The sequence below is a fragment of the Saccopteryx bilineata genome, chromosome 11, assembly GCF_036850765.1.
Source record: "Saccopteryx bilineata isolate mSacBil1 chromosome 11, mSacBil1_pri_phased_curated, whole genome shotgun sequence".
Taxonomy (NCBI): Eukaryota; Metazoa; Chordata; class Mammalia; order Chiroptera; family Emballonuridae; genus Saccopteryx; species Saccopteryx bilineata.
In genome coordinates this window covers 17,504,383-17,532,316 of record NC_089500.1, presented here as the reverse complement: position 1 = coordinate 17,532,316, position 27,934 = coordinate 17,504,383, and the positions used below count along the sequence as shown (strand labels likewise).

General features: G+C 38.2%; 1 protein-coding gene across 1 annotated transcript in view; it reads left to right on the top strand.

Annotated features, from left to right (window-relative positions):
• Positions 1 to 27,934, top strand: part of DCC (DCC netrin 1 receptor) — a 1,159,181-nt gene that overhangs the window by 1,016,266 nt on the left and 114,981 nt on the right. Inside the window, exons 16-19 of the mRNA XM_066246236.1 lie at positions 1,693 to 1,788; positions 7,678 to 7,910; positions 12,567 to 12,705; positions 17,353 to 17,460. Of these exons, the coding sequence (XP_066102333.1) occupies positions 1,693 to 1,788; positions 7,678 to 7,910; positions 12,567 to 12,705; positions 17,353 to 17,460 (576 nt within the window). The remainder of the gene's footprint in view (positions 1 to 1,692; positions 1,789 to 7,677; positions 7,911 to 12,566; positions 12,706 to 17,352; positions 17,461 to 27,934) is intronic.

Here is a 27,934-nt window from a genome sequence, read left to right as displayed (position 1 = left end):
TAGTTTTCAGTATCAGGAAATGAATATCCCTGATTCCTCTCAAGGTGGTAACAGTTTGGGTATGCCCTTTTTATTTAAAGTTAAGTTTTGTTGACTATAGAAACTTAACTAATTTGAATCACATTTTCTTCCCTTGATTATCCCAAATAAATTAGTTCAATTTCTTCTGCATTAAGGGCTGCTATCAGAAAGTCTGATCATTATATGAGTTCCCCCCTCATAAATCACGTGTTCTTTCTGTCCTAATGCCTAAAACATTGTTTTAAGTAAGCAAAGATTTCTTGAGTTACATTTTTTAGTATTAGTTCTGTTTTGTTTCTTTGGGTTTTTTTCTCAAAGACAATTATTACTCGTATGTTAGATCTGCCTTTTCTATGTCACTTTCTCCCAAATTATTCTTTACTCTTTCTTAATTTCTATTTTTTAAAATTTTCTCCTTGTTATTAATCTAGATATTCTCACTTCTAAAATTATTTTTTCACTTATATGTAATTCTGGAGTTACGCCAATTCATTTCTGAGTTTTTTCTAATTTTAATTTATGTTGCTTTTAAATATTTGGGACTGTATATTCTTAATGTTGCTTAGTTTATTTTGAAATAGTAACTTGCAGGTTTGATCTGTTCCTTGGTGTGATTTTGATTCTTTTGTGTGTGTGTATGTTTGTGCATGTGTGTATACTTGTCTACAAGAACGATCCTCTCCTCCTTTTGTTCTGTATGAAATTTAACCTCAACAGATTTTCATTGCTTTCTTTATGTGATTTGTTTCCCTGGAATCCCAGAGGTTCACATAGCTTTTCTAAACACGTGGAGCTCCTCTTGTATTGTTTCCATTAGAGCAAGGCTCCCATCTTAGCACACTACACCCTGTGGGTCAAATCTGGCCTGTGCCCTATTCTTGTTTGGGTCCCCCTGAACTAGGAATACTTTTCATATATTTGAAATATTGTAAAGAAGCAAAACAAACACAAATACCTGTCAGAGGCAGAGTGGTCTACAAAGCCAAAATATTTAGTCTTGGCCCTTTACGGAAAAGTTGGCCGACCCCTAATGCTCACTAAAATTACACACTTTTTTTTCCTCTTTCATAACATTTTCTCTCTCCTACTTTATCTGGATTTTCTTTTCCCATCATTTCTATTGCTTCTGTCCTGCTCACATTTTAAATCCGTATCCAGCCATTTGTCCTCAGGTGAGCATCGCCCTGGAAAGGAGTCTTCGCGGGTTAATTTTGGGAATTATGTTTACCATCCTCAAATGGGTCTGCTGCACTTTCCGGCATTGCCTGATAGAATGACTATTCTAGAACTATCGTGTTTTCAGATTTGCTGCTCCCCTCTGGTTTCTCCTCCATAGAAACTGATACTGTGCAGACAGTCATTGATTCGGCTGTGCCCACTTGCGTGCTGGCATTTGAGAGTAGACCTCAGCACCGAGTTTTGTTGAAAATGATCAAATGCATTTGCTTTTTCATCTAGTTATTCAGTTTCTTTTTATGTGAAAATTCAGGAAGCTCAAAAAAAAAAAACCATGTTGCCACCACTGCTGCCTTTTCCTTCTTCCCAGAATCAAACTCACTCATTTTAAATCCACAATTTACTTAATAGATTATGTTATGTTTGATTTACCCTGAGTATTTCGGTACGTGAAATAAACCTCCACATTCACGGTCCTTGTGTTTTTTTCTCCAGAGTCAAGTTCCCATTATGTAATCTCCCTGAAAGCATTCAATAATGCAGGAGAAGGTGTTCCTCTTTATGAAAGCGCCACCACCAGATCTATAACAGGTAAGTCAGAATAGGCCATCTTGTGACAGATAGTCAGCATTTCAGTTATGACCAAAGAAATAAAAGGAAAAAAATAAACTAAAGCAAAATAAAACACACGAAGAATGTATGTAGTCATTAGTTGAGCCTTACATGTATATCTGTATGTATACAATTGAGTTTTTTGGTTTTCAGATTAAAGAGAAATTTAGTCTGTAAATTAATGCATGGGTTTAGAGAAAGAGAGCTCTCATCTTCTCTCTTCTCCAAGGAGCTTCAGATTTCAGTGCCCTGATATCGCTCTTCATGCTCCTGAAGAGCTTATCTCAAATTGATACAGTTTTAGCAAGGCGGTCTTTGCACAAAGGTTGCCAAATGTCTCTCGAGGGTCCTTCAAGCTAGTATGACAGAGACGAGCTGCCCTCCTGGGCCTGAATGGGACTGGGCCAGGTCACAGAAATGGCTGAGTTGGGCCTACTGGTCACTCAATAGTGTCCAGCGCTTCTGGGCAGTAAGAGGCTTGGCTGTTCTCCGAGTTATTCCCTCTCGGAATTCTTATGTGAGCTGGAATGGGAGGGTAGCACACAAGAGAAAATGGGCTCCAAGACCTGAGAAATGGATGCGTACAAAAGTGAGAGCCAAGCCATTTATGAAGATTGTGAGCGAGGCTGGGCTTTTTAAAAAATAGAATAAGTGACACCTCTGTGGGTCTGTTCAGAAACACGGGGATATCACATGACCGCCCCTAATAGTCTGTGTCTGAAACCTGAAAGTAATGCCCAAGATTTTCATCTCTTTAATGAACCCTTTGATCCCAACCTCTTTCAAAATGCACAACCCTCAGGCCTCAGGAAATGTATCGGCTCCTTTTACCGGCATGAGAGTAAAGGATCTAAGGGCAGGATTTGCTAGTAGGCACCAGAGGACCTGGGAAATCACTGAGTGCCTGAGGAAGAAGTCCTGACAGGAAGTAGGAATAAATGAACATAAATAGGGGAATTCTGTGACTTCTGCTACTGCCTACATTTATATGCACTTTGTACAGTTTTTTCCCCCAAACTCACAAGCTCCATTCACAGGCTATTTGGAGAACACACAGTTGTTATGGGATTCACAGTTGGTATATGATTATTTCCAGAGCTTAACATCACTTTATGGATTCCCGATATTCTAAAAGGCAAAGTTGTTATTCCAGAGTCTCCTGGACATTTGGCCCATTGGTTTGTTTCATGGTCTACCAATGTGCCTAAAGTGGTATGCCAAATGTGGGGTCTGTGTCAGTATATGCAGTTATCTGTGAGTAGACGGCTTTCATTGTATTATCAACGAGGCTCATGACTCCACAAAAAAAGGTAAATAAGAATTTATTTTGAATTATATAAGTTCAGAGATAAATACCAACACACAGCATTAATTAAAATTTGAAGGAAGCATTCTGGAACTGAGACTTAAAAAAAAAACAACCTCAACAAGTCATAAAAAACAACTATTTAAAATTCAAAAATAGCAGGATTGAGTTATTAGCATTTCTTAGAGTAGAATTACTACTTTTTTTTAATTAGTAAGAGGTTGGGAATCAGGGAAGCAGAGAAACAGACTCCCACAGGTGCCCCAAGCAGGATCTACCCAGCAAGCCCTGTCTTGGGCTAATGCTCTGCCCATCTGGGGCCGCTGCTCCATTGCTCAGCAACCAAGCTATTTAAGTGTGTGAGGCAAGGTCATGGAGCCATCCTCAGCACTCAGGGCCAACTTGCTCAAACCATTCAAGCCATGGCTGTGGGAAGGTTAGAGAGAGAGAGAGAGAGAGAGAGAAGGGTGAGGGGTAGAGAAGGAGATGGTCACTACTCCTGTGTGCCCTGACTGGGAATTGAACCTGGGACTTCCACACTCTGGGCCAACACCTACCACTGAGCCAACTAGCCAGGGTAAATTACAACTTTTCCAAACGTTACTATTAAACATATTATCTCTAAATATAGAGAGATGGGGCAATAGGTCCAGAGAGTAAAATACAAGGTGACCTGATGGGTGGGTGTCTGAGATTTTTCACACACCCCTTATTCTCTTGTTCTGCCAGCAGCAAGGTCCTTTAGAGAGAACAGCCCATTTTGGCTGTCACTTTGCTTCCCATAACTGTCATGTAGTACGTCACACCCTTCCTACCTATGGGGAAAGTCGCTGACTGGCTGCTCCTTGATGTGGTGACTTTGAGCCTGAATCAGGCCACACACAATTACACTATAGTCAGTGTTTTAAAACTTCCATTATTATTATTATTTACCAAAACTTAAGCCCACAAAGAAGGGTCATGTAGGTGACCAAAAAATCAACAAGCTTTTGCGCAGCAAGTAGTAGTAATAGAGATAGTAGAGTTCGGGGCCACAAAGAAAAACTGCTCAGAAGGAGCCGTTTCAGGCGTTATTAACTTCGTCCCGGTAGCGCTGGTTGTCACTCATTCTCAGCGTGTGGCATTCCCAGAGCGGTTTCTAAAACTCCAGTGATCCATAAGACAATTTTCTATTCCTGACATGACTCTAATCCTAATGAACCTGAGACATGAAATGCTACCAAAAGCTGGAAATTGTGTGAAGAATCTTCTTCTTGAACAAAAGTCAGTCAAGGGTTCAGGAGGACAGAATAAAACCAGCCAAAAGCTGAGCCTACACTTGTCCCAGATGTCACAGACGTATTGTGTCTTCACACGTCATGGAGAACAGAGGGCAAGAAAATGGAATGACTGGTTACGCTTCTGGGAGAGTCTCTATCAATAAATGTGTCGCAGTGCCCCGTAGAAAGCACTCTCTGTCTGTGAGTTCCGCGGAGCATTCCCATGAGCAGTCTTGGAAGAGGCCAGTGTAAGGAAAACACAAAAAGAACAGAAGCAATAAATGCTTCAGGCTCTGTTGTTTTCTTCACACGGGCGCGCTCATTGATGTCGGTGCGCTCTGGGGCCCCATCTTGTTCTGAACATATCCATGTGAGAACCGTGGAAAGTGTCACCAGGTCAAATGAATGTACAGTTTCATTTTAGCTGGAAAGCCATTTATTTCTCATTGTCACAAGGACAGGACAGATTGAGCCTGGAGAAGGGGAGAGGGCAGGGGACTAATGAGGTGTGTTGTTTGAATTTGTTTACTTTCAACTGTTTTATCAATATCTAAATGCAGTGCAATCCAGATGTCAAATTTTATTGTTTTTTTAAAAAACTCTTTTGAATATAAATATATTGGGTGAAAAAATTTATGGACTCTTACCAAAACATTTATTACAAATTGAATAGATTTCTCTTTTTAGCAGAAAATTTAAGGGTATATTTTGTCTTTTTAAAATTTTTATTATTTTTTTTTTACTCTTTTGAATATAACCACCGAAAATCAATGGTATAGAAGTAATCAGAAATGTTTTAAAAATTGAAAAAAGAAAGTTGTTTAGAAACAAAAGGATATTTTTAATCCAACTAATCAGTTTCTGTCCTGAGAGAGAAAATAAAGATAACTTGCGATATATTTAACATATATGAATTTAGAGCAGTGCTGCCATCTGCTAGAATATTCTGCTTTGTTGGAAATGCTCTATATCTGTCCTATTCAGTATGGAAGGCATCACGCTCATGTGCCCATTAAGCACTTGCAATTAATTGGCTAGTGCAAGAGAAGGGAATTTTGAATTATATTTAATTTTATTTAATTAAAACAAATTGTTCTTGTAACCAATGGCTACTGTATTGCACAATGTAGCTATAAAGAAAGTGGCAGGTAGAATGACAGCCATGCTTGAAAAAAAATTCCCTAAAGCAGTCAAGAAAATTGTGTACAAGATTAGAAACTTGAATTAAGATACAAAGTGCCGTCAGACAGCATTATTTGTAATATAAGGGATGCATTCTGGACCTGAGGCTTCAAGAAACTCCACAACAAGTCATGAAAATGTCCCCTTCTTACATTCAGAAACAGCAGGATGGAGTATTCCTATTTATTGAAGTTGAATCACTACTTTTCAAAACCTTATCTAAGGTACCTGCAAAAGGTTACAATGTTAATATAGGTTTACCAACAAAATTAGATCAAGTAAAGAAACAACAATAGGGTAAGTCATTAATGAAGCCTGGTCAGAAAGGAGTAGGCCTCCCAAGTGTATAACTTTCTTCTTGGAAAGTTAGCTAAGAACAGAAACAAGTGCAGTGAGGTGCCATCCTTGGCGGTGGGGCAGCAACCCCTCCCACTGCTGCCCCAAGCTGGTGACTGATTGGCCTCCTCCAGGGGGGGCAACGCCTGCAGCCCCCTCTTCATCATTTCCGAAGTCAATTCGGCTTTAATGGAGCCCGGAATGAAAAGACACATCAAAAGAAATACAGACAGCCTGGACTTTGTCATTAAATTTTAAACACACATTTTTATTTCTATCTCTTTTATTTTTCTCTTGCCTTTTGTTGTTTTTGTTTTCGGGTTTTATATTTTGTTCCAAAGACCACAGCCGAGGAAACTACTAAATAATTCATTGGAAATCAGAGTGATGGGTAAGGGCTACGCATTTGAAAGGGCATGGACAAAGTGTAGTAATCATCGAAACCAGCTAGTAGCTGCGGCACTTCGAAAGAGGCTGTTTAAAAATATAAATTCTGTATGTACACTGCCTCAGATACTCTACATTCTAGAGGTCCCATCTCCACAGATGGCATCATGTGCCCAGCCTGAGAGCTCATCGTTTTTGTTTTGTTAGTGAGAATACATATTACATGACTTAAAAGCAAAATATTATAAATTTCAATGTCTTAGGTATAAAATAAAAGGCTAAAAATTTGGCTACAAAATAAGCTCCTCTTATTCTGAGATACCCAGCATAAAAGATGAGTACAAGATTTTTCTACAGAACTTTATAAAACCACACACATCACCATACAGATTCCGATAATATCATTGATCAAAGTATGTGTGTCCATCAATGCACACATGGTAGTTCTTTCTGTCTCCCACCCAATAACAGAATATCTTTCAGTGGAACTTGAAATCTTAGAAGAACTGTAGAAAAGATACCTAAGTGCCTTAAAAGACTGAAAATTTAAGTTAAGTCTGTGAGAATGTGGGTCAAATGGACACTTCCCTTTCTCTAAGGATTTCAATCTAAGGAAACCTGTTAAGCAAGTGCTACCTGAAACCTAATGTCAGAATTATCGGTGAACCATGTGGACCAGGGACTTGATCAGGCTAGTTTTGTGCCATAGAACATAGATATATTATAGCCACAGACAGATTGTTGTAGACCTCAGGGCCCTTTGGTCTTATTTCTTGTTTATTTCTAAGATATAAACTAAGCAGTAATGAAAACATTAGAGAAACAAAATCAAGTTAGAAGAGAAGAGAGCAAACAAACGAACAACAACAAAAACAGATATTAGGCTTGTATTTACTTTGCAGGAGGAAATAAACCAGGCACACCTTTTTATCTTGTTATTTTAAGTTATTTGTATAGTTATAAATCTGATACTTCCTCTGAAGAAGTAATGTTCAATATTTCAAAATAAAATAAACTTTTAAAATACATACATACCTGGGACAGAGTGGGTGCTGCATAAATGTTTGTTACGTGAATAATAAACACACTTAATAAACACTTGTTCTTCAAGAGTTGTTTTTTTTGTACATAAGTAGAAATGACAGCCAAATTGATAAAACCACTCCAAGGAAATGAGTAAATTATAGAAAACAGTTATTTTTGTAATATAGCAATACTGTTTCTGATGGGTTTTCCAATTGAATTAATTGTATTTTTTTTCTGTTCTTCTCATGTTCCCTTTCATCATTATTGCCATGCATTTAACTCATTGTGATGTGTTACCACTGATATTTCTTTTTTAACTCTTTTCTTTACGTATTTATTTGTTTGTTTCATTTGGCTGGTTTGTAAACCCAGACCCCACTGACCCAGTTGATTATTATCCTTTGCTTGATGATTTCCCCACCTCGGTCCCAGATGTCTCCACCCCCATGCTCCCACCAGTAGGTGTGCAGGCTGTGGCTCTTACCCACGATGCCGTGAGAGTCAGCTGGGCAGACAACTCTGTCCCTAAGAACCAAAAAACGTCCGAAGTGCGACTTTACACTGTCCGGTGGAGGACCAGCTTTTCTGCAAATGCAAAATACAAGGTGAAGTTCTAATTAATAGTATGAAATTGTAAATGAACTGTCATTTGTTGACTACATTGTTTTCAATGCTTCCTGGACTGTCATGAGTCATTTTGCTGCAGCGACACTAAATGGAAAACAAGGTATTTTAATAATTTGGTAGCTAAAATTAGTACAGGAATAATTGTGTCTTAGGAAGCAAGGGAGAAAAACATCAAAAGATGCAAAATAGTATTTGAATATCACCAGGTGCTGGGTTTGTAGAAATAATTTGATAAATATATAATCCAAAACAAAGGAATGCCTTTTTCCTTTGAAAATGGCAGGGCTCCACATTAATTTTCTGGATGGATTTTGGTGTCTTTCTTTTCATTTGGAATCGGACTGACACCAATAGCAACCCTGTTAATGTTACAGAGGTGCTCCCTTACAGTGACTCTGACTGCGAATACAAACTGCAAGATTTTTAGAACCTCCTTGGAAAACGCTCTAAAGCCATTAGCATCTACTTCCTCTGTATAGCCTGGAAACGTAATAAAGAAAACTGATGACACACACTCTTGTTTAAGTAATATGAATTAGACAAGGCCCCTTATTCCGATCCTATCATTCAGTCAACTCACAACCCCCCCTAAGATCTCTTTAGAGATATATATTTGAGGCATTGTCCTCAATAATTTCAAATCTCTATCAGCCAGCCACAAGAACTGCAACAAATTGTTACATACTAGGACAATTTTATTACTGCCTGAGCCTGCCATAATGTTAATATATGCAAATAATACACAAATGTAGGCAAAAATGAAAAGATCAAGTGATTATCGAGCACCTACGATGTCCCTAGAACTGTGTAGTTAAACATGATTCAGTTGTTTTACCTAACATATTATTTATAATTTTGGAATGAGTAATAATACTTGGATTTGTAGATAGATGCCAAAGAATTCATAAACTATTAAAGGGAAATAATATATGAAAACACTTTAAAATATAGATCTCACAAGATGATGATTTGGGATTAAAAAGGTAGCTTCAAAAACAAGATAATAAACGCTCCCCAACAGCTAGGTCGCAAGAGCTCTACCCTGCCACTCGGTCTTCTTGTATGCCTTCTCTTAGCCAGTCTGCTCAGGTCGCTCTCAGGGAGTCTGGAGCTTCTGCTACTTTTCCAAGATTCTTTCCACCAAACTGCCATCTTGCTTAATCCAGCCTCAAGCTGGTGGTGATCAGGGGGTGTAAATATCCTGTGGGAATTTCAGATTGTAAAGACCCTCGAGGTAAAGCAAAGTCCCACCAATGGTTTTGTAAGTCAGCCTTTCTTCCTGTAGTTGGCTCCATGCTTCGGGTCCCTTTTAACTTTTCAGTGGCATAAAATTCACATTTCCTCATAAATCAGTTCTTTCTTGAAACCATTTAAAAAACCTTTTCTTTGGTATTGCCACCCTATTAGGTCAAGTATTTGGAAAAAACTCTCTAGGCAAATCCCAATAGTATCATTGATATAAGATATTGTTCTAAGTATCCTATCCATCTTCTTATAGTATTAGATTTAAGACTCAGTGGAGCTATAAATAAAGATAACATTATCAGAAAAGACAACCAATAAAACATATGAGAGCATTAAAAAACTCTTTATATACAGATTGCCCAATTCCAAGTTTACTTGAAAATGACTACTTTAAAAATTTTATGCTCATAACTGCTATACTTGGTTACATTCATTTCACAAAAAGGGCATGGGTACTTTGCCAGTATCTGAAATGTTCTGAAGAAATGTTCTGAAGGACAATGGTTGTTCTCTGTAGAATACTTTGAGTTTCAACATTTCTTGAGTGCAGCAATTTATTTTAGTTGAATAGTTAATACAGCAGACACAGAATTACTGAGTTTCACAAAGAATGCCTGGAAAGCGAGGCCCAGCCCAAAAGTTATCCTCTGTCAGAAGAGGCTAGTTTCTTTCATGGATTGAAGTTTGGAAATAGAAAAAAGATGTTAACTGTTTCTCTCCCCATCATCTTGCTGAACCTAAGTCTTCCAATTACTAACTTTCCATCCTCCTTCTCACACATGCAGTCTACATCCACAGCCTGGGAGAAGGGTTGGGAGAAAGAGTTGGGTAAGTTGGGTAGTGAGGATAAATGTAGAAGTTATCTGGTCTACTAGAAAGACATACAATTAATTAAAGGTTTACAAATAATGGTAACAGAATGCTTTGTTCTGGCTTTTTGAATATTTCAAACCATTGTCATAACTATTATTTCATCTCACTCTACTATACCTTTATGTGGTAGGCAGGGCATGTACCATAGAGGGAGGCTCTACCCAGGAGGTCACATGACCTGGGCTCAAGACTTGGTTTCACCACATCCTGTTGTGTCACCACATCCTGTTGTGTCATTGATATGATTAGGGTACTCACACCTGCTATAAAAAGAGTAAGATTCTTCATAGTCATATATGTAGATGCGTTTATGACATAGGTTACATAGGTAGGTTGTGTAACTTGACAAAAACTTTGATGGCATTATCTAGGGCTCTCCTCACCAGAGCACCTTTCTGCTTCATTTAGTCCCAAGTCAAGCCATAGCCCAGACATTTGTATTTTGAATGATTGGCCATAACTCTGAATTCATTTTGTTTATCAAATGGAGAAATAGTCTATAATTCCTTTTCTACTAATGTGGTTAATCATGTGGTGTTTTTTAAGAATTTCCATTCCAAATACATTCCTTGACTGCTGACTGGTGTTTAGCAGATATGGCATGGGTATGACAGAAGAGGCAGAGTTGTGCAGGACTATCTCTGACCTCAAGATACTGACAACTCAAAGCAGAATTCAACACATGCCTAAAATTATACAGCACATTTGACATTGCATGAAATATTGCAGCTAATGTTTATTTAATAAACATTAAAAAATGTGCCTGGACCAGGCACTTTGTTTCACTTGACTTTACACTTTAAATAATGCCATGAGGTCAGCGCTGTGGTCTTCTCTGTTTCACAGATGAGGAAACTGAGTCTCGGATAGGTAGCACCTGGGTGTTCAATGCTCACAAAAAGAACTGGCCATAATTTCTCAAAGTACGTCCAGGCTGATGATTTATAATGAGCAGCAACTTTCCATGAAAATTCTGAGAAAACTCAGTGAATTCATGGTATTTATAGAACGCAAGTGATCATTCTAGACCATAAAGAAGGGCAGTATTGCTTAGTGGCCTCCCAACTGCTGGAGTTGTCTATACTGAAAGGGACTAGTTTTATGATAGGGGATGCTTCCTTCCTAGCTGAAACACTTCTCACAGTCCTGTCTCTCCCCTTATCTCCATCTCTAAGACTTGGAGGCATTTGTTATGACAGTGAAAGAGGGCAAGGTTGGAAGTTATATATCACATGTCAGATACTAGCTGCCCATTTTGTGCTTTTTTGATGGGATTCCATCTTCCTGAGTCTACAGAGTATTTTTCATTTATTCAGGACCCACATTTTTACAGCTATTTTTAAAAGCTTCTGATAGATATTTACAAGGTCATCACTTTAACAGGATGGATGGTCACATCCTCAAAACATTATTTGTACCATTAAATATTTATTTGGCTTTATAACAAAACGTAGAATTTCCATAGCTATAATCTGAGAAGGATTCATAATAGAATAAAAAAGGTATACCACACTAGAGCAGTAAGGGAGAAGATAGGTCTGACAGAGATGGGGGAGGAGAGCTTCCCTTGGTTTTCCAGACATAGATATATAACTAATGTAATAAATATAAAGGTCAAAATAAATATTGACATTTGGAAGAAGATCAAGTTCTAAATACCAAACGTAAATTGATATTTATAAGAGGCATAAATAGTCTTAAATTTGCATGATTATATGACAAATGTGCATTAATCTGTTTTTTTCTTTATTACCATTTTGATCTTTTGAGTAAACAATAAAAACAGATAATATGCTCTTTAGTAAAATATCTTTAACCTGTTGTTTAAAAGACAAAGAAAAAGGACTCACTAATTAACACTATTGTAATGCTTTACTATTTATTCAATTTGTTGTTCCCTTCCTGATCAGTTGCTTCAGTGACCACAATTAAATTTGTGTTTAATATGAAGTATACACAAAACTACATGCCAGAAAACCACATGCCACAACACTGCCTTTGTCCATTTTCTTTATAATAGCCAAACAGATTTTTGAATCACTAGAAGTCTGTACCATAAAGTCTTTTTGCAAAAATCATAAGCAGAATTCTAAAAATTAATTTTATTACAGTAGAAAATAATCAAAATGATCTATGTAAAATGCATAAATACCAAAAACATTATTTTTATTATTATAAATAAATTGAAGCGAAGGTCAGTGCATATAGCCTTAAAATTGGAATTGACAGAAGGAAATAATTAGCCTGCCACCATGGTCATTGCCTCACCTGGGAACTTTACCAGCTAGCTACCCCTTTAGAAAACATAATGTCTGATTGTGTCGGGCATATTTGGATGTACAATCAGCCAGTGTAAACCAGCTGATGGAAAGGAAATAAAATCAGTGCCGTGTCCAAGCTCTCTAGACTTTTTTGTGGTTGGCTTATTTGATAATCTTTTTATATGTCTTGATTTACCAAGTTGATAGAGTTTTTCATTTTTTTTTTCTCTTTTTGCTTATTTCCTGCTTGTATAGTCAGAAGACACAACATCTCTGAGTTACACAGCAACAGGCCTCAAACCAAACACAATGTATGAGTTCTCGGTCATGGTAACAAAAAGCAGAAGGTCGAGCACGTGGAGCATGACTGCACACGCCACCACATACGAAGCAGGTATGTGAAGAAAGGCTAGCTTCAAATTTTCTACTCGCAGTATTTGATAATAGTGGTTCCCAGGTTCTGTGGAAGCTGGAACACTTGCATTTGGATGTCTAATTTATACCTTATCTTATGTAAAGTATCTCATACTTCATAATTCATAGCCCTTTTATATCTAATATTATCCTCCCCATTCTAGAAAAGAAGATAATGATTCCCTAATGAATGAACTAATCTGGTTTTAATCTGGGCATTAACTCAGGGGGTCTAAATAAAATTTTCTTTTTAATGCATTTGCATAAAGGCAGAAATCTATACATTGAACTCTCTCTGTTCCAAGCATTTGTGTCATTAACCAACAGTCATGGTAGGTATTTACTTTTTTGGAAGGAAATGAGATACAGAATAAAACATTGCATTATAATTGCAGTCTCATGGATTCTTCCCCTAAAAAATGTCAGTTAGATATGGGAAGCAGTTTCCAGGTGGTCATGTTCAATCTTTGGAAATAAGAGAACACAATGAAAAACCTTCATGTAATTTGAAGTAGTTCAAATCTAGGGTAAAAGCAATTCACTGTAAATTTTACTAGTCACATTTACTATGGATCATAAATGTTGCGTTTATAATCTTAACAGACATGCAGTGTACTTGGAATTCATAGTTCATAGGGATTCAACATTTGAAAAATACAGGGTTTAACATGCTTTGTGATGATTGGTTTTGTGGTATTATATCAAACAATTTTTTTTTTAAATATATGGCAATAAAACTTTTCTCTGGATAAGTTGAATGTCTCTTTCTATTAGAATTTGTTCCATGGCAGTGCAGTTTTAATTATTATATTTGGCTCCCATGTTAACTCAGAGAGATATCACTGTATTTTTTAATTTTTGTGGCTACATTATTCTATAAGAATATGTTTTGGAAGATAGAGACAGAGAGGGATAGACAGGGACAGACAAAAAGGGAGAGAGATGAGAAGCATCAATTCATAGTTGTGGCACCTTAGTTGTTCATTGATTGCCTTCTCATACATGCCTTGCCTGGGGGCCTCTAGCCAAACCAGTGACCCCTTGCTCAAGCCAATGACCTTGGGCTTCAAACTAGCCTTATTTGGACTCAAGCCAGCAACCATAGGGTCACGTCTATGATCCCACGTTCAAATCAGCAACCCCACACTCAAGCCGGTGAGCCTGTGCTCAAGCTGGATGAGCCTAGGTCCTCTGCATCCCAGGCCAACACTAAGCTACTGCTTGGTCAGGCTATAAGAATTTTTCTAGTTTGATTTAATTTCAACAGACTCCTTTTCCCTTTTACATGTCTACATATATTAAGTGTTTTAGAACTGTGCCCTGAATACCAATGTTCACATCTTTTTAAAACTAAGAGAAGCTGAATGAGTTATGGACTGTGGAGAGAATGAAGGCTCTGCTCTTCTTTCTTTTTATTTAAAATGAGATGAAGAGGTTAAATACAAACCACTAAGACACTTGATCTTTTTGCATGCAAGAGAAGGAGTAGTAATTTTCTCTTAAAGCAAGCAAATTGATTCATTTTTCCCTTTCATAAATATAAAATGTATAACAACATCTGACTTGATAAATGTACCCTACTGATTTCTTATCAACTGCCTAACCTTGTAGGGACACCAATGATGAGACCTATTGCTAACAAAAAGATATTAACTTTTGGCCCTGGCCAGTTAGTTCAGCGGTGGAGTGTCGGCCCAGCATGTGGAAGTCCCTGGTTCAATTCCCAGCTAGGGCACATGCAAGAGGTGCCCATCTGCTTCTCCACCCTTCCCCTTCTCCTTTCTCTCTTCCCCTCCCCAGCCAAGGCTCCATTGGAGCAAAGTTGGCCTGGGCATTGAGGATGGCTCCATGGCCTCCGCCTCAAGCACTAGAATGGCTCCAGATGCAGCAGAGCAGCATCCCTATGGGCAGAGCATCGCCCCCTGGTGGACATGCCGGGTGGATTCCTGTCAGGCACGTGCAGGAGTCTGTCTGCTGCCCCCCTGCTTCTCACTTCGGAAGGATACAAAAAAAAGATATTAACTTTTAGAAATGTGGTTAGCAAGAAGGGTGATTGTAAAATGGGTAATGTTCTAGACAAAGGTATAAATAGCATGAGGATGAGTTCTCTGGATGATGATGAGAAGCAAGAAGTAATTCACAAGTGTCTTCAGGTTTTATAACTGGGAGAAGGAAATGAAGTGAATGAAATCACTTTAGGGTTTGCTTTTAATTCTGCAACAACATAAAAGCTGCATTGTTAGGCACTTGGGCTAAAATTGCTCATGATAAAGAAATGGGTGGCAGGCGGATTCTTGAAATAAAACATTTCATTCTGCCCAGGTGACAAATACTCTGTTTAGCTGAAGTAAAATGAAAATAACTGGAAGGCTCCTGAAATAATGGGTCTTAGGAAGGGGCAGTCCCAGCCTTTAGAGAGGAAGAGCTATTGGACTGTCATTCAAGGTGATGCCATCACAATGATTTGACTCTGTGTGGTTTTTTTCTTCTTTATATTAAAATCCAGTTTCTGAGAAGAGAGAATCCCACAGCTAAAAAAAAGTGTAGATAAAGGCCATGAAGGTAACATGACACAGAGGAGAGCTTGTTCCCAAAGAGAAAAGCTGAGTTCTTCTCTAAACGAAGGAGGAAGGGATAGGATGTTGGACAGTCCAAATAACAAATGTCCAATGTGATTTCCATGACTGGAAATCTTCTACATCTTAAATGATACCTTCTATTCATGAGCTTAAAAAAATTCAAGCAGGGTAAAAAATGAGAGCCAGACAAACAACTGGACAGTACTTGTTCAGTCAGCTTTGATATTAATTGAGTTTCTAATAATGTCCATTTGTAATTGTCAGGTCCTGAGAGAGGGACTTGGTATAAAAAGTAAAGAGAACACAGCCTGCATCTCTGAGAGAATTATAATCTAATAGAGAAGAAATATATACATATATATCTCAATTAAAACTTAAAGTCACATGAGAAATATCACAGAATTTTGGGCATAGTGAAATCAGAGCAACTTCATCCAAGGAGAAACTCTGTCTGGAGAAGTAAGGAGAGGTTTAGCATAGGAAGTAATGATTGAGCTCTGGCCTGGTTGGTTCATCATATACCAGGGCCTTCCAATGGAAGGGAACAGTGTGTACAAAAATACACAAGCAGATGTCAGAAAGATGACATCAAGAGACACTTATGAATGGTTCAGAGTGTTCAGAGCATGGTACTCATGGGCCAGCAAGGACAAGTGAGGCTATAAGACAGAATAAGGTATAAATACTGCAGGGCCTGGTGTTTCTTATTTATTGTTATATAATTACATTTAATGCAAAGAGGATAGGTAGTTAATGAAGAATTTCTAAAGATCACTTCCGATAGAGCCCATGAGATTGGACAGGAACAGAACAGAGATATTCTTCTTTCATTGAAGAGTTTAGGGCCACATTCTTTTCTAAACATTAGGAAATAGTGTGCAGTTCATATGATATTTTTAAACATTTGAGCTATTTATTCCAGTACCAGAATCTCTATTCACTTAGTATTCACATGGCTAGAAGTAAAAGAAAGAAACTTGCACAACACCTGAAATAGATGAGTTGTTAGATGGCTTTATAAATAAATAACCAACTCTTTAATGGATCTATTTGCTAGCTAAAGTTGAAGAGTCATTTTCTCTTTTGGAATACCATATAACAGGTTCTGTGAAGCCATCTAATTATTACCTGTTTTCTAAATAAGCATCAATTTGAATCTTGCTACAGTTAAGAAAAAAAGGAACTTTCTGACAAGTTAAAAAGACAAATTTTCTTATTACTTTCACAGTCAGAAAATTCCTTATTATTCTTGGCATAATACTCTAAACCCATTTGTGACTATAGCATTACCTTCCTATCTGTGGCTTAGAAAATATTTTGAATGAACTCTTTATGTGACTGAGTAATCCTTCTTTAAAATAACATTGACTCTTTGGTATTTTGCTTTAATAAATCTTCTTTTCTTGCAAGAACGTTCTTGCTCCAGTTTTATTAAACGCATTATATATACCATCTAATTTCATGCCAGGTGGATACTAAGACCCTTATCAGTTCCATTTTCAGATATTTCTTTTCTGCCTTGTGAGGAGATAACCAGTATGTTACCTAAGCAAGATGTTTTGACCTGCGTTTAAATGTATTCTTTTCATGGGGAGGGGCTTTTAAGGAAATATGGTATTAAGTGGCATTTTTAATTACAAACACTACAGTCATAACAGAATTCTCTCTTGGAGACATGTAACCATCAATCTCACAAAGTATGTCCACATCTGGCCATTCTGTTATGATTCTCACATTTGTCATGTAGCACTCACTTGAAAATACCAGTTACACTTTTTTTCTTCATATTCACACAAATTCTCTTCTCTCTATATTCACCCCTTTGGATGTCATTTAACTTCCATGAAAAAAAAAAGCTGCATTTTAACTTCTGTAATTTTGTTTGTTTGCTTATTTAATTCAAATGCTTGAGATACATTTCAAAAGGCAAAGTAAGCGTGATATACTGCATGATAGATTCTGAGGGTTGGCATCATGATTAGAAGCCCCGTAAATGTCTGTTTTCTTTCACATCTAATGACAAGGCCTGTCTCTGTCTCATCTCACAGCCCCGACCTCTGCCCCCAAGGACCTGACAGTCATTACCCGGGAGGGCAAGCCTCGTGCTGTCATAGTGAGCTGGCAGCCTCCCTTGGAAGCCAATGGGAAAATCACTGGTAAGGACCTCAGCTTTGTTTTGAGCGTTGCTCCGCGTAGCCTGTGATTGCTTACCTCTCTGCTCCAGCATCTCAGTTGACTTCCTGACCCTTTCTGATTGTCTCTTCTTGCCTGCACTGGCAGCCCTGACCTTGGAATTCCTCTAATGATGCATACAGATAGGCTCACATACACATTTGATGTGAGTTGCTTTCTGAATGATGTGTATTTTAATTAGTACAGACCTTTTGTTTTTCATTCTGTGCAGCATCAGGACAGCCTTCTAATGGGATGGAGCATAAATAACGAAAAGGAAGCCGGTTGTTTGGCAATTATAAAACACAAAAGACGCCTAATGATGGAGTATTTTTGCACATGAAAAGAAGAACATTTGCCTGGGCGGGCTTTTTCGTTTCTCACTTAAGCTTTTAGCTTCTTACTTAGGACCTAAGGTTCAGAAGACACTTCATATTGACTGACAGAAATTGAACTTAATATTTCACAGTGACAGATTTTATTTTGCCAAATATTGCTGATAACATCAATGCCTAATTAAAGCATCCATTAGAGAGCCTATAATGTTAATTTAGTATGAAAAATATAATGGAGTTCTATCAGGAATTTTGCATTTAAATGATCACTTTAGTCTTTTAATAGATGTCTCCATAGCATATAATTATTATGGAAAATATTACATAACTAAAAATGTACACATTATCATCTAATTAAGTTGAACTATTGAGTTAGCACATGTAAGAGTCTCTCAATTTTTTTTTGCATACAAGAGGTAGATAGCACTATTATAAATTAGCAAAGTAATTCAGTCTTGTGATGCAGTGATAAGCATGGAAATTATAGTTCAGATGACACTCGTACTTTATGTGAGTTATTTCTGAATTTTACAAAATGAAAAGATAAGGTGAAAATTCCCAATGTGATGCAAATGTAAGTTGGAGACTTGTTTTCTCTCAGAAATTGGTCTTCCTGTGATAGCTAACAGAATTTTCATTTGAGCTGATAAATATGGGAAAAAAGAGGGACGTAAAGTCCTCCTCAAATCTTATATACTCAGTTGTCACTCTGCCAGGCTCTTTAAAATGGAGGCTGGCTCATTCTCATTTTCTTCTTATTTCCCTCTCAGTGTTATGATCTATTTTCACTGGTTCAATTTCAATACTTCTGTAGATTTTGATTTTTTTATATCATGACTATATTGTTATACTACAAAGTTATTTGTAAACATATGGTAAATCAACAAATAATAAGACAAAAAACAAGTTTTTGAAATCAAAACAAGTTCTGATGGAAAATATATTTTTTTTCTTAAAGAATAAAATAAGTCATATACATATAATTCATCTATCCAATGCTCTACTCTTACTTAAATAAATCTCATCAAATAGTCAATGTAAACAATGGAAAGTGTTTTCAACTCTGAAGGAAAGCCTTATATTACTTTTAAGGGAAAATAAAATACAAATTAATTTAAGCAAAACTTTAGTGTGCCAAAATCACAGTGTATGCATAAGAGACCTTGTCCACATATTTTATGTAGAGTTGAATAATGGTTACCACAACCAAAAATTTATTATATAATAATGGTCTGGTAAACATATGGGAGGCAATACCTTTTATTTTAAAAGCCTAGTTCACTTACAAAGACCAAGTTGTGATTTTCAAGTTGAGATATTTTGGCTCAATTCAACAGAGAGCAAACACTAAGAACTCTGAAGACAATGTCCATTCCATACACAGTTTGAGTCTTTCCATAAAATTAGTTTTAGAAAATAAGATGAAAAATACTCGAAATAGAAGACCATTCAGCTGAAGACCCAAGTTTGCTATACTCTGCTTCCCATGGAAGTACAAAGGAGGTATGAGCTCTTTCCCAGTATGTCAGGACACCTGTATTCTCACAAGGAGGTGGGTCATGTGGAGGCTGTGTTCCCACCCTACATTCCTGTCACTTGTTTTCCTGGGTCCTTGCATGTTCACAGCAGCCAGGCAGGATGGTTAAGAATTTAGAACCTGAACTTCTTTGAGAGATGCCTGGGCAAGTTATTTAACCTTCCAGCATCTCAATTTCTCATCTATAAAATAAGGGTAGGAATAGAACCTCTTTTGTAGAATTGTTATAATAAAGTACCCAGAAAAGTCCCTGATGCCCAGTAAGCACTGAAACAAATGAGCTGTTATATTCCAATTTGAAATCCACTCTAGGAAGAGGCTTTTCAGATGTGCTTTGCTAGGAACCCAGCTCATCAATTTTTAAATAAATATATTTCAAAAAGATTAAATAAAACAAAATAATAAAGGGGATGGAGGAAAAGGCCCAGATAATCTTGGTGCTTAAATTCCTTGATCATAAACTGATGGCTTAAGAATCTGGACTGAGAGAGGGAAAATGGCGATGAAGTAGGCAGACATTATAACTCCCACCTCCCAGAACTAAAGTGGATTACAACTTAACTTAGAAACCATCACCTTGAAAAACCAATTTTAGACTAAACTAAGAGGAATCTATAACCAAGCATCACCAAAAAAGCCACACCAAGACTGGTAGGAAGGGCAGAAACGCAGAAAGGGCTGCCCCACTCACAGGAGCGAGAGGCAGCCCAGAAGGTCTCTCACAGTGGGGTGGATTGCCAGGAGAGTTGTGGGTCCTCAGCCCCAGGACTAGAACCCCAGTATGGAGCCCCAGAGACTAGAGGAGGCATATGAACAGTATTTAGCTGAAAGAAGAGCCAGGTTATTGTTTGCGAGAGGGAAACAGAACTCTCAGACCCAGGCTTTATCTTAAAGGGACCGTGCAGAAAACCTTGTTCACAGCCACTTACCCAGGGGCTCCAGGAGGGTGGATCACAGAGAGGATTGGAGTTACAAGAGGAAAGTGTAGTCTCATGGGCACAGGGAGAGACAGAAAGGGATAGCCACCCTGACCCCTGTACTGGGTCACTCCCCAAACCTAAAGTGGCCATTTCTCCTGGGAGACCCAAACCAGCAAAGGGAAGCAATTACACCACCTACCAGAGACTCTCCTGCTCTAGTCAGTGCAAAGAGACACTTAGAAGCAGGGGGCACATCAGGGACACAGGTTTTGAGAGCTGAGGTCTGAAATACACAACACCCCCAAACTGCTGAGTTCCTTCCAAAAGGCGGGAGGGCCTGGCTGCAGTGGCAGCTGCAGTGCTCAGCCTGCATGATGGGGTGAGGGACCAGAGCCCAGCGAGGCAGCCTTCACAATGGCAGCAGGGGGTGGAACCGGGTGGCCCATGTGACATTGGTGAGGGGCGGAGCCCGGATGGGCATCCCTGGGCATCTGCAGGGCAGAGCCCAAAGAGGCAGCCTGTGTGCCCATGGGGGGTGGAGCTCGAAAAGGTGAGGAGTCCCCCGTGCCCACGGGGCAGTCCCATGTGGCAGCCTGAGCTGCATACCTCGAGCCTGTGAGCCCATGCACCCAGCAGTGTCAGTGCCCAAGTGCGTGAGGAGGCTCTGACAGGGTGGGGCCAGTGGAAAGAACACACCTTGGGAATAGAAAGGCCACATACACTGGCCAAGAGTAGCTAAAAGCCAGCCTAGGAGTGCAGCTGATATTTGCAATAGCATCAGGGCCCAGCAGAGGCAAACACAAATTCTGGATTGCCTGTAGCTCCAAGAAGGTTGCTAAGGGCCAGTCATAGCAGTGACCCCCACTAGTCTGTTCCAGGTTCTGGCCTAGGAGACCTAGAGCTGGTACATCCAGTGGCCAGATACAGAGAACATCAGCTCAGGACCTAACAATCCTAGTTAAAGAGGTATATTAAGGAAAGGCTCCTCACATCTGACCCAGCTAAGGCATAGAAAACACTGACACAAATAGCAAAAAGAGCAGTAGCAGCAGACAAATAGCCCATAGCAGATTACAAATAACAGCTGAGGCCAACCCAAGAAGATCTAGAAACAACACAACTGAAAGATGGAGGCAGACAACACCAACCCTGTACTCAACTATCTACACAAACATGACATCCAAAGGAACAGTCTATAGAGAGACAAAATGGGAAGACAGAGAAATGCAATTCAAATGAATCAACAAGAAAAATCCCCAGAAAAAGAACTGAAGGAGTTGGAAATAACCAAGATACCAGATGCAGAGTTTAGAGTAATGATTGTTAGGATGCTCAAGGATCTTAGAGCAACAATAGATGGACATAATGAACACCGAAACAAAGAGATAGTAAACATCGAAAAGGACACTGAGGCCCTGTCCGGTTGGCTCAGTGGTAGAGCATCGGCCTGGCATGCAGGGGAACCGGGTTTGATTCCTGGCCAGGGCACAAAGGAGAAACGCCCATTTGCTTCTCCCCCCCCCTCCTTCCTCTCTGTCTCTCTCTTCCCCTCCCACAGCCAAGGCTCCATTGGAGCAAAGATGGCCCAGGCGCTGGGGATGGCTCCTTGGCCTCTGCCCCAGGCGCTAGAGTGGCTCTGGTCGCAATAGAGCAATGCCCCGGAGAGGCAGAGCATCGCTCCCTGGTAGGCAGAGCTTTGCCCCTGGTGGGCGTGCTGGGTGGATCCCAGTCGGGCGCATGCGGGAGTCTGTCTGACTGTCTCTCCCTGTTTCCAGCTTCAGAAAAATACAAACAGAAAAAAAAAAGAAAAGAAAAGGACACTGAAATCATAAATGAATCAGACAGAAATGACAAACACAATATCAGAAATGAAGATTACACTAGAAGGAATTAAAAGCAAGCTGGATGAGGCAGAGGATCGAATCAGTGATTTACAGGACAAGATAAGGAAAGCACAGAAGCAGAACAGCAAAAAGAAAAGAGGACCAAAAAGTCTGAAATACTCTAAAAGAGCTCTATGACAACATGAAGAGAAACAACATCCAAATCATAGGGGTTCCTGAAGGAAAAGAGAAAGAACAGGGGATAGAGAACCTGATTGAAGAAATGATAGCTGAAAACTTCCCTAAATTGATGAAAGAAAAAGTCACACAAGTTCAAGAAGCATAGAGAATCCCCTTAAAGAGGAACCCAAAGAGACCTACACCAAGACACATAATAATTAAAGTACCAAAGCTAAGAGATAAAGAAAGAATACTAAAAGCTGCAAGAAAAAAGCAGTCAATGACCTACAAAGGAGCCCTCATAGTGATGACATCTGACTTTTTAACAGAAACACTTGAGGCCAGAAGAAAATGACAAGAAATATTGAAAGTAATGCAAAACAAAAGCCTACAACCAAGTCTTCTTTATACAGCAAGGCTATCATTTAAAATTGAAGGGGAAATAAAAAACTTTCCAGACAAAAAAAGAAAAAGAAAAGAAAAAAACTCAAGGAATTCATTACAACCAAACCAATCCTGCAAGCAATGTTAAGAGGCCTATTGTAAACAGAACAAAGGGAAAAAATATCTAGTAAAAGAGGAATGTAGACTTAAAGAATAAAATGGCAATAAACAACTAAATATCAATAATAACCTTAAATGTAAATGGATTAAATGCTCCAATCAAAAGACATGGTGTAGCTGCATGGATAAGAAAATAGCACCCATACATATGCTGTCTACAAGAGACCCACCTTAAAACAAAAGATACAAATAGATTGAAAGTAAAGGGGTGGAAAAAATATTTTATGCAAATGGAAATAAAAAATAAAAGCTGGGGTAGCAATACTTATATCTGACAAAATAGACTTTAAAACAAAGGCTATAGTAAGGGATAAAGAAGGTCACTACATAATGATAAAGGGAGCAATCCAACAGGAAGATATAACCATTATAAATATCTATGCACCTAATATAGGAGCACCTAAATATATAAAGCAGAATTTGATGGATATAAAGGGTGAGATCAACAGCAATACTATAATACTAGGGGATTTCAATACTTTACTAACATCACTAGTAGATCCTCAAGGAAGAAAATTGACAAATAAACAGCAGCCTTAAAGGACACACTAGATCAACTGGATTTAATAGATAGCTTCAGAAACTTTCATCCTAAAGTAGCAGATATATATTTTTTTCAAATACTCATGGTACTTCTCTAGGATAGACCACATGATAGGACACAAAATGCATCTCAATAAATTTAAGAAGATTGAAATCATATCAAGCATCTTCTCTGGTCACAATGTCATGAAACTAGAAATAAACTACAATAGAAAAACTGAAAAACATTTAAACACTTGAAAACTAAATAGCATATTATTAAATAATGAATGGGTTAACAATTAGATCAAGGAAGAAATAAAAAATTTCCTTGAAACAAATAAAAATAAACATAAAACAACTCAAAATTTATGGGACACAGCAAAAGCAGTCCTGAGAGGGAAGTTCATAGCATTACAGGCATACCTTAAGAAGCAAGAAAAAGCTCAAATAGACAACTTAACCCTTCATCTAAAAGCACTAGGAAAAGAAGAGCAAGTAAAGCCCAGAGGAAGTAGAAGGAAGGAAATAATAAAGATCAGAGGGAAAATAAATGACATAGAGGCTCAAAGAACAATACAGAAGATCAATGAAACCAAGAGCTGGTTCTTTGAAAAGGTAAACAAGATTAATGAACCTTTAACCAGACTCACCAAGAAAAAAAGAGGACTCAAATAAATAAAATTTAAAATGAGAGTGGAGAAGTAACAACTGACACAGCAGAAATACAAAGGATTGTAAGAAAATATTATGAAGAACTGTATGCCAAAAATTTAGACAACCTAGGTGAAATGGATGAATTCCTTGAAACAGATTATCTTTCAAAAATCAATCTGGAAGAATCAGCAAACCTAAACAGACTGATTACAACAAATGAGATCGAAACAGTTATCAAAAAACTCCCAGCAGCCTGACCAGGTGGTGGCACAGTGGATAGAGTGTCGGACTGGGATGTGGAGGACCCAGGTTCGAGACCCCGAGGTCACCAGCTTGAGCGCAGGCTCATCTGGTTTAAGCAAGGATAACCAGCTTGAACCCAAGGTCGCTGGCTCGAGCAAGGGGTCACTCTGTCTGCTGTAGCCCCAGGGTCAAGGCACATATGAGAAATCAATCAATGAACAACTAAGGAGCCACAACAAAGAATTGATGTTTCTCATCTCTTTCCCTTCCTGTCTGTCTATCCCTATCTGTCCCTCTCTTTGTCTCTGCCACAAAAAAACAAAAACAAAAACAAAAAAGACCTCCCAACAAACAAAAGCCCTGGGCCAGATGGCTTCACAGGGAAATTCTAGGAAATATTCAAAGAAGAACTAACTCCTATTCTTCTCAAGCTATTTCAAACAATTTAAGAGGAGGGTAGACTTCCAAGTTCTTTTTATGAGGCAGGCATAATCCTTATTCCAAAACCAGGCAAAGACAATACAAAGAAAGGAAACTATAGGCCAATATCTCTGATGAATTTAGATAATAAAAATTCTCAACAAAATATTAGCAAACCAGATCCAGCAATACATGAAAGAAATCATACACCATGATCAAGTGGGATTTATTCTGGGGAGGCAAGGCTGGTACAATATTCGTAAATCAATCAATGTGATTCATCATATAAACAAAGGGAAGGAGAAAAATCACAGGATAATATCAATAGATGCAGAAAAAGCATTTGGTAAAATCCAGCACCCATTTATGATCAAAACTCTCAGCAAAGTGGGAATACAGAGAACATACCTCAACATGATAAAGGCCATCTATGACAAACCCACAGCCAACATCATAATCAATGGACAAAAATTAAAAGCAATCCCCTTAAAATCAGGAACAAGGCAAGGGTGCCCCCTTTCACCACTCTTATTCAACATAGTTCTGGAAGTCCTAGCCACAGCAATCAGACTAGAAGAAGAAATAAAAGGCATCCAAATTGGAAAGAAAGAAGTAAAACTATCATTATTTGCTGATAATATGATACTGTACATAGAAAACCCTAAAGTTTCAGTCAAAAAACTATTGGACCTGCCTGATCAGGCAGTAGCATAGTGGATAGAACATCAGACTGGGATGCGGAGGACCCAGGTTCGAGACCCCGAGGTTGCCAGGTTGATTGCGGGCTCATCTGGTTTGAGCAAAGCTCACCAGCTTGGACCCAAGGTCACTGGCTCGAGCAAGAGGTTACTCCATCTGCTGTAGCCCCACAGTCAAGGCACATATGATAAAGCAGTCAATGAACAACTAAGGTGTCACAATGAAAAACTAATGATTGATGCTTTACATCTCTCTCCATTTCTGTCAGTCTGTCCCTATCTATCCCTCTCTCTGACTCTCTCTCTCTGTCTCTGTAAAAGAAAAAAAAAAGATTAATAAAAAAATTTTAAAAACTACTGGACCTGATAAATGAATTCAGCAAGGTGGTAGGATATAAAATTAATACTAAGAAATCAGAAGCATTTTTATATACCAATGAACTGTCTGAAAAATAAATTAAGAAAACAGTCCCCTTCACTATTACAACAAAAAAAAATAAAGTACCTAGGAATAAATATAACCAAGGATGTTAAAGACTTGTACTCAAAAAATTATAAAACATTGATAAAAGAAATCAAGGAGGATACAAATAACTGGGAGTATATACCATGCTCATGGATAGGAAGACTAAACATCATTAAAATGTCTATATTACCCAAAGCAATTTATAAATTCAATGCTATTCCCATTAAAATGCCAATGACATACTTCATAGATATAGAACAAATATTCTAAAAATTTATATGGAACCAAAAAAGAACACGAATAGCCTCAGCAATCTTGAAAAAGAAGAGTAAAGTGTGTGGTATCACACTTCCTGATATCAAGTTATACTACAAGGCCATTGTACTCAAAACAGTTTGGTACTGGCATAAGAACAGGCATATAGATCAATGGAACAGAACAGAGAACCCAGAAATAAACCCACACCTTTATGGACAATTGATATTTGACAAAGGAGGTAAGAGCATACAATGGAGTAAAGACAGTCTCTTTAACAAATGGTGTTGGAAAAATTGAACAGCTACATACAAAAAATAAATAAACTAGACCACCAACTTACACTATTCACAAAAATAAACTCAAAATGGATAAAAGACTTAAATGTAAGTTGTAAAATCATAAGCATCTTAGAAGAAAACATAGGCAGTAAGCTCTCCGACATCTCTCACAGCAATATATTTGCTGATTTATCTCCACGGGCAAGTGACATAAAGGACAGGATGAACTTATGGGACTATATCAAACTAAAAAGCTTTTGCACAGCTAAAGACAATAAGAACAGAATAAAAAGACAAACCATACAATGGGAGAACATATTCAACAATACAGGGGTTAATAACCAAAATTTATAAAGAACTTGTACAACTCAACATCAGGAAGATAAACAATCCAATAAAAAATGAGAAGAAATGAATAGACACTTCTCCAAAGAGGACATACCGATGGCCAATAGGCAGATGACAAAATGTTCAACATCACTAATCATTAGAGAAATGTAAATTAAAACCACAATGAGATATCACCTCACACCTGTCAGAATGGCACTCATTAACAAAACACATAGTAAGTGCTGGCAGATGTGGAGAAAAGGGAACCCTCCTGCACTGCTGGTGAGAATGCAGACTGGTGCAGCCACTGTGGAGAACAGTATGGAGATTCCTCAAAAAATTGAAAATGAAACTGCCTTTGACCCAGCCATCCCACTTTTAGGAATATATCCTAATACCAAATCATTGTTTCAAAAGAAGAAATGCACCCCCATGTTTATTGCAGCATTGTTTACAATAGCCATGATCTGGAAACAGCCCATGTGTCCGTCAGTGGACGAGTGGATTAAAAAGCAGTGGTACATATACACAATGGAATACTATGCAGCCATGAAAAAGAAGGAAATCTTACCTTTTGCAACAACATGGATGGACCTGGACACTATATATTATGCTAAGTGAAATAAGCTAGTCAGAGAAAGAAAAATATCATATGACTTCACTCATTTGAGTAATCCAATGAACAGTGTGAACTGAGGAGTGGAATAGAGACAGAGGCAGGAACAAAGAGACCAGAGGGAAAGCAGACAGAGGGAAAGGGGATGAAAGGATGGGATCACAGAAGGGAAAGTAATTGGTGAAATTATATATACATAACACAGCATTATAGAAAGCAAAAAAGCAAATCCTGGAGGGAAGGAGGGAAGGCATTGAGGGGAGGGAGGTAAGGGGGATGTTGAGGGGAACATGGGCGTGGGGTGGTGTACTGGGTGGGACACTCAAATCTATGTAAACACAATAAATTAAAATGAATGAATGAATGAATGAATAAATAGAGAAAAAATAATCTGGACTGACATTTTCAGAAGAAAGTGATTTAGAATGAATCAAGCATTTATTTTATGCTTGGCATTCTGCTAAGCACTTTACCATGGTAAGTGTTTATATATTTGAATTATTTCATTTTGAAATGAAGAAACGAGAACCTTCTCTGGAGTAAATGACTTTCCTAAAGTCAAATAATTACCAAGTGGCAGAGCTAGGAGGTGTTCAGTGAAAAGGGCATGT